We start from the raw sequence: 8569 nt of genomic DNA on the forward strand, positions 1-8569 counted from the left end.
TTGTACACCTAATAGTTAGTGTCAAAACACGCGCTTTTTGTTTTGTCTCCCGCAGCGCCTAGCGCTCTTTAGTTTTGGGGCATTCCGCCAAAGGGCGTTTTTCTCGATCCTCGCCGCATCGAGCACGCGCTAAGCCGCATTAACATTATCCCCTTTTTTTTTATGTCGAAATCCTATACTGTATCCTATACTGTTTGTATTAAAGAATTGTGTTTTGCGTTGCAAAGAGTGTGTGTTATCATTAACGAATACCATTATGACATATAATCGCCCGAACATTTTGGTCCTTCAAGTCAGATACAGGCAAAGGATACGTGAGTTTTTCGTCAAATAAGGTCTTTCGCTTGGCATCAACTTGCGCCACGTCAGGTCGTCGGAAAGGAAGGTCAGCCATATTGCTAGAGATTGTGCATGCGGATGGATATAAGTTATATCTTATAGCATTCGTAAGAGCAATTTTGTGTCTGTGTGCGTGCGTGCATGCAAGGTTAAATCAATGATATTTTATGTCTCCCTCGAAATCATACAACTTTTGTCTGAAAAAATTTTCTTGTAAAGTGCAAGGGAAATATTTGGGGTGATAGATAGAAAATATTTTATTATTATAGTGTTTTGGAAAGCTCTCAAAGTAAGCTACAAGAATGTGCAATAAAAAATGGAGAGTTCCATTTAAAAAATTTAATGTGACTTTCGTCTGACCTTTACAACGTCATCCAAGGTCAAACCAATGATACTATCTTATGTCTCCCTCGAAAACCATACAACTTTTGACTGAAACATTTTCTTGTAAAATGCAAGGGAACGAAAATATTGAGATGATAAATTAACATGATTCATCATATATATATATGTATAATATATGTATACACACACACACTCACACGCACGCACGAACGCACATACGCACGCACGCACGCACGCACGCACGCACGCACACAGTGCAGATTCACGCTCGCCCTATGAATAAGTTAAGTTATGATTAAGTTTAACTCTGATAAAATATATACTTATCTCTTGTAACTAATTAATAATTTTAATTTTAATGATTTAAGCAATCGCGTTTCATAATGTACAACTCTTTGGTAAATAGCTCATAATAATTAGTTAATAGAAATAAATCTACAATAAGATAAATTAAAAATACAAGATTACTCTTATAATATGTTAAAATAATAATAGTTACAAATATAGCTACACTTAAAATATAATACTAAGTAATTTTTGGTTTAATAATAAATTAAAATATTGTATAATCAATCAAATATTAATATAATCAATTTCAACTTATTGTAGAATCATAAAACTTCGTATTCATTCCTACCGCTTTTCAAAGATCGCACGTGATTCGATCCTGAGTTATGAAGATTAAATCCCTTGACTCAAAATTCAGACCGACTTTCGCACTATTCCACAGTGGGACAGAATTCCGAAAAAGTGACAAAAATTAATATCTCGTACAATATGTGAAAATATCTAACCCCGATACACTGATATAAGATTTTCGGTATCGTTGATTCCATTTCTAATGTCAAAATTTTCAAATTTAAAATAGCCGATTTAATATGGCGGACTAAAATGCGAAAAGTGATTTGGACGAAACTCGGTTTTTTGGGATCGCTGGTTTCGAAAATAATATACTACAATTTTGAAATTCAGAATGGTGGATACAATATGGGAAAATAAAATTATAATTATTACGTAACAACTTCTACACTTAAACTTTACTGAAAATAATATAATACGGAAGAGAAAATATAATGAATATAAAAATTAAATACTTTCCCTCCTCATCCGAGCTTAGGACCGGCGTTATAATGGCACGTATATTGGTACGTTATCTATCGTCAATATCAGGTTTCATGAAAAATTGTTCAATAATTTTTCATAATAAAGTTGACATAGCTGATTATTAAATGTGAAAAAAAATATTCAAAAGTAAATCCAGCCAATTCAAAATCTGCGTTTAATAAGATGCGCTCACGAAAATAAATATCGCCCTCGTTCGGGTACGCTATGTCGTGCATGTGCGCGTGCTGTGATCGAATAGGCTATTTCTTCGAAGCCAAAGCGAAAAGTGGCAGATTTTTTTTGAAAAAACATAATATGAGAATGTATCAGTGTAAAGCAAATTTCATTAGAAAGTGGTATCTCCGATTATATCAATCCATAGCAAGTTTTAACTTGCAAAAATGTAAAAATATTCAATTCAATCGATACAGAACTTTAATTTATGTAATATTATTAAATGATTATTAATAATTAACATTTTTAAATATATACCAAAAAACAATAAATAAATAATAAAACTTAAGATATAAGTTTTAAGTAAGATAAAAGTGGATTTTGAAATTTATAATATTTATAACATATATGTATGTTATTTATCTGGTTTAAAGCTTGTTTTTATTTTCAAAGCCGAAATAAAAGTACTTAGTTAAATATTATAAAATTTTAAATCTGGCTTACTTTGATGCATTGAGATGACAATGACATACATATTTTACTGAAATTCTAAAATCGATTTTTTGCCAGTTTTTCGAGATTCTGTCCCACTCGTCGGAAACAGATGTTATACCATTCTTTCAGGTTGACCCATATTCCAGAGCAATAAAAAGTGCGTCCGACTTTCAGGTATTCGCCTTTACCTATCAGATAAAGTCTAAGCGTCCGTTGAAACCATTTCTACTCTCCTGCATCATCTATCCAAACAATCCCGCAAATTAAAACTTTCCCAAGAATTGGACAGATTAAATTTATCAGTACGTTAAAATTGTAATTATCTTTTATTATTTATTTTTTTAACTATTATTATAATTTTTGAATTTTTTATTAGTATTTATTATTTAATCTTGCAGCGCCAAGTGTTTACTTCTTTAACTCTTTGTGGTAACACTTGTATGGACAAGATAATGCAATTACGAGTAGTATTATTACATCCTGATGACTCCACGATTCATTTCTTTCGTGGAGAAAAAACAGTTTTTTTCTCAAATGTGAATAACTTACGAATATCTTCAGGATAGAGTCAGTAGCATGGCCAATCGAATCACCTTTTGGACTAATTAATTATTATAAATAAATTAAACATCAGTTAAAGAAAAATAATTATTAATCGAGAGCACGTTCAGTGGCCCTATACTTACAGATAAGCCTGATCACATTTTCTGACTTACATATAAAACAAAACTTTAATCATTCCTATTTTTTTCGGGAAATCTTTGATAAATAGTAATAAACCGGACATCTATTAGTCTACTCCTCCATCCGGGAAACTCCTATTTTTTTTATTATTAGGTGTACAACTTTGCTTCCGCCGTTTTTTTCCGAAATTCGAGGCTTTATTGTAAAAAACTGGTTATACATTTATGATTCAAAGTATTGTCCATCGCTTTCTCCCATCCGCCATTACTTTCTCCCATCTTTCGGGTAGCGTACGAAAAAACTGGTCGTCTTTTGAGGCTATCCACGAATCGATCCAATTTTTTATTTCTTCATAAGACCGGAAGTGCTGGTCAGCCAGGCCGTGTGCCATTGATCGAAACAAGTGATAGTCAGAGGGAGCAACGTCTGGAGAATACGGCGGATGGGGTAGGACTTTCCATTTCAACGTTTCCAAGTATGTCTTGACTACTTTCGCAACATGGGGTCGAGCATTGTTATGCTGCAAAATCACTTTATCGTGTCTCTGTTGTATTGTGGCCGTTTGTCTTTCAATGCTCGGCTCAAACGCATCAATTGCGTTCGATACCGATCGCCTGTGATTCTTTCAGTCGGTTTTAACAGTTCATAATACACTACGCCGAGCTGATCCCACCAAATACAGAGCATGACCTTGGACATCAAAATCACTGTTCTTGAAGCGTTGAAACCACTCACGACACATTCTTTCACTAATAGCGGCCTTACCGTAAGTATTTGAGAGCATTCGATGAGCCTCAGCCACAGATTTCTTCATATTGAAGCAAAAAATTAAAACCTCCCGCAAATGACGAGAATTTGGCTCGTAAACTGACATTTTCAATCGAGAATAACTTTATGATGCAGACACAAATCGACTAATGTTTCTACGGGGTTATGTTGACAGATGCCCAAGTTATTGTATGACGTCTATGATCTATTTATTTCGACCACCACTTACCACTAAAGCCATCTATAAGAAAACGGCGGAAGCAAAGTTGTACACCTAATATTAATCTATAAAAAGGTGAATTATCTATCCAAAGTCTAAGTACCGAATCGCATCAAATCCCGATTTTATTTTGGCACTCTTCTGATGCGCTGCGCCTTGACAAAGATCGTACAGGTTCAAGGAACTTAATCCTTAGACAAAAGGATTAAGTTCCTTGATTTAAAAGAAGCTCGATTGGATGAATCTCAAATTGGATAGCGTCGCATATCGACGTTGATCCACATTTGGGACATAATCAAGTGCTTCCGACTTATGGCACCCGTCTCAAAGCGATAATCACAAGAGCGATGTCAGTTGCGTCCTTTCTTGACTCCCTTCTGATTTCTTCTTCCTATCGAAATAAAAGAATCTTGGGACCTGGACAATATTCTTTACTTACTTAATTTGTAGGATTCTTTAATTAATTTGGCGCCAATTATGGATATAAAATCTTTTTTACGAATGAAAATTTACGAATTTTTACGAATATAAAATTTTGTGGAATTTAACTTGTTATTTTCTTGATATCGTACCAAATCTTTTATACAAATGATGCATATCATTAAGTAAATAACAAAGATTGATTTTACTTTTTAATTTGATAGAATTTAACTTGATTAGTTAAAACTGTAGCATCTGGATTTTAATTTTTCATTTGATACATTAGTTTTCTTCGAGGAATAATAATTTTCGATAGAGAATTAAAGCTGCCACTTGAATTGGGATAAGAAGATCTTCAATAAGAGTACCCTTGAAGAAGAATTAAAAGTACTATTAATTGGATTGACAATTTAGGTTTTATTCGATATATATATCTATCTGATATATATCTATCTAATGTATAGAGCTTAGAGTTTTTTTAACTGACTCTAAACGGTAGCGGTAAATATTCTCTCCGTGGTTTGCCATTATATTCCGAAAGCAATCAAATCAAATTTTTGTGTGCTGATTAAATTTGACCTCTGAATTTTCGGCATAGAAGCGTGCTATACTCTACGCTATGTTCTCCATAAAAAAAAGTTATATTTCATTGAATATGTCGTTACTGCTACAAAATAAGCAATTTATATACTTACATTTCGACTCGTTCCACTTTTATTCCCCATGTATCAGTCGCTTCGTCTAGGGCAACCTAATGTAGAAATGAGATTGTCAAAATGTTATAAATATATAAGCGACTCAGTAACGTCGCAATATCAAGCATAAAAAATAAAAATATAAAATTGCCGTTTGAAGAGTGAACGTCACTGCGTATATATTCGTGCAGTTATTATAAGATAACAATTCATGTGTGCTCATATTGTTCTCGCGCGTGCGTATCGTGCCCACAAAATAAATGCCACTTTGCCCGCACGACATAATGGGAATATGCGTGTGAGCACAATCGCACCATGTACACATCGCGCTATTATCATGCTGCCCGTTAGTACGAAAAAATCGATACAAAAAAATATCGATATTGAATTGTACTTCGATATTGGATTGTGATCTGTATTTGGGGAAAAATCATACTAGATTAGTCTCTATTTCGATATTTATCGATATTTTCGCAAAACTTCTGATTTTATTTACAGTTCCCTTAAAATAGATTCACATTAAAAAATGTATTTATTTTTATCACAAGAAATATATTTTTATGTGGGCAGTTTTATCTTTTAATATCATTAAATTACAAAAACGTTTTTTAAATAAAATTTAAAAACAAACAGAAATCAATTAATCTGCTTATCTGACATGAAGGGAACAAATATTTTAGTACTATTTTATTAGTTCTATCTATTATTATATCTACCAGTCTTTATAAATCACATATAAAATATTATATATTGCGGGGTCTATCTACAATAGAAGTCGTAGCGGTAGCCTTATGTCATAAAAAATTAACCAATCATAGTCAAATATGAGAAGAATAATCGATCTGATTGATCAATTTTCTACGACTTAAGACTAGCTAAGACTCTACGACCACTACAACTTCTATTGTAGACTCCGTTTTATCTCCTTTAAAATAAATATGTGCGGGGTCTACAATATATCATAATGTCTAATATTAGACAAGTTTAACTCGTATCATGACAGACTAAGATTCACAGTTGAGCATAATTATGAAGATACTATGGATTTTGTTGATGTTAGTTTGAGGATTGTTGAGAATCTCATATGATTTAACAATTATAGGAACTAATTCGGGACGATTTAAATTACAAATCTAACCAAATAGAATACAAAAAAGAAGTGATAATTAGGTAGCTCGACAGAATCCTTTTCCTCGCATATCCGGATTATCATAAGAAAAATATTGAATCTATGATCGATGTTCTGCTCTTTAATGGCTATCCTTTAGATTTTATCTTTTCCACAATTAATAGCAGAATAAAAACATTATCGAAGAGAAAAGACTTATATACTAATACAAGAACATCAATGTTCTGAATAATAATAATCCAAAGAATTATTTTATGATAACTAAATATTTTATGATATCTTACACGAAATTTCAGAAAATTTTAAACCGGTGGCCGAAAAAAATAATTTCAAAGTAGTTTATAAATTCATGAACACATTAAAGTCGGTCATTATATTAGGTAAGGATAAGTTAGACATAATGAAACATTGTAATGTGATATATAAAATAAGTTGCCTCCATTGTTATGTTTCATATGTTGGCCAGATTAAAAAGAAAGTTAAAACCTGGATAAAGGAGCATAAAGCGAATATTAAGAGATTCAAAAGCTCATGTACAGTAGTATCAGAACATCAGTTGGAATATGAACATGAATCGGTTTGGGAGAATATTTCATCATTAGATTCAAAATCATGTTTTTAAAAAAGACTCATGTCTGAAATGATATTCATTAAAAAACAAACCAAGACTATTAACATACAAAATGATACAGAACGCCTACCCGAAGCATATTTTCCTTTAATATAGCATCCTCCACTTAACTCTAGAGTTATCCTCTCCTTCAGTTTTTCGACGAAAATTGTTTATAAAATTGTTCTGTCATGATCTGAATTTAACATACAATCTCTGATATTCTTTTCGTTAACACAAGTTCACCACATATTGATAGGATTCATAAAAATTATTGCACAGATAAGATATATAAGATAGATAAGATATTATGGTTCTTTCTTAATTCTTAACTCTGAATCATTAATTTTATTATATTCATTTCATTAGAATCTGGAAATGTATGTGAATAACCAAAAAGGACTAGCGATAGAACTAATTTGACTGAATTTTAACAACAGACAATTTACCAATTTATACGATATAATATCCGACTATCTTCTCTTTGAAGATTTAACTCAGCAAAGATACTTGTTATGTAAATTATCATTTTGATAAATTTTTTTTACAATTTATAATACGGTATTTTAAACTTTTTATATTATTCTGCGATATTGTATTATATGCATAATTCGTAATTGTTTAGTACTGAAGATGACTTAATTAAAGATCGAAACGTTTATTTTTCCAATTGTTATGTGATTAAAATATAAAAATTTTCGCTACGAACATCTTGCATTGTAGTTTATGCCGTTAAGAGATTTATTCGTTTTAATAATAATTATAGTAATAATAATAATGTCAAATGATTTTTCTTACTTTTCCCTCCTCCCTCTCGCTTATGATGCAAACATTATAGTTTCTAAGCCGCTACTGCTGCTATGCATGCTGCGAGCAATATAATATTCATATGCATGCAACATCACTCGTGCGGGTCATGTGAATCTAATATTGCTCGAATGCGTGCGATGTCACGCGTGCGGGATATGTGAATCTCACAAGTAGAGAGATACGTTATATTAAGATACACATGTGACATGCGCGCACGCCGCGTGGATAATCTATGATATCACTGTGGGCATTTTGTTATCTGATAAGTTCGCAACATTATCACTAGTTTTATTCGGAGTTTTGACAGCGATAAACTTTTGATTAAAATTACTCAGAAATTAAAATCGCAATCAATAATCTACATTTTCATTATAAAATAACAGCGCGATTTTTCGATTACGACTAATTAGAATAAAATTGATTGCAAAATACTGAGATGTCAAAACCGAAATAGTCCCTAAAAAGGACTATTTCAGATTTTTCGATTTTTTCAGGCTTTATGTATTAATGCATGTAAAGGATTTTGTCCGTCAAGTTGCTTTCATTCAATGTTTTCATTCAAATATCATATTAAAATTAGTAAATGAAAATGAACATTAATATGCGCACATGTAATAATTATTTATGAGGGAGAGAAAACAAAATAAAAAGATTGTGAAGGATTGCAAAAAGGAGTAAGAGTAAGAAGGGAATGAGAAAAGGCGAGAGAGAGAGAGAGAGAGAGAGAAAGAGAGAGAGAGAGAGAGAGAGAGAGAGAGAGAGAGAGAGAGAGAGAG

At 32.1% G+C, this 8569-nt stretch overlaps 1 protein-coding gene across 1 annotated transcript in view; it reads right to left on the bottom strand.

The window, feature by feature from the left end:
- Positions 1–8569, bottom strand: part of LOC105623980 (band 7 protein AGAP004871) — a 388611-nt gene that overhangs the window by 109468 nt on the left and 270574 nt on the right. The window contains exon 6 of the mRNA XM_012205353.1: positions 5245–5300. Coding sequence (XP_012060743.1) covers positions 5245–5300 — 56 coding nt within the window. The remainder of the gene's footprint in view (positions 1–5244; positions 5301–8569) is intronic.

This window comes from Atta cephalotes, assembly GCF_000143395.1.
Source record: "Atta cephalotes unplaced genomic scaffold scaffold00002, whole genome shotgun sequence".
Taxonomy (NCBI): domain Eukaryota; kingdom Metazoa; phylum Arthropoda; class Insecta; order Hymenoptera; family Formicidae; genus Atta; species Atta cephalotes.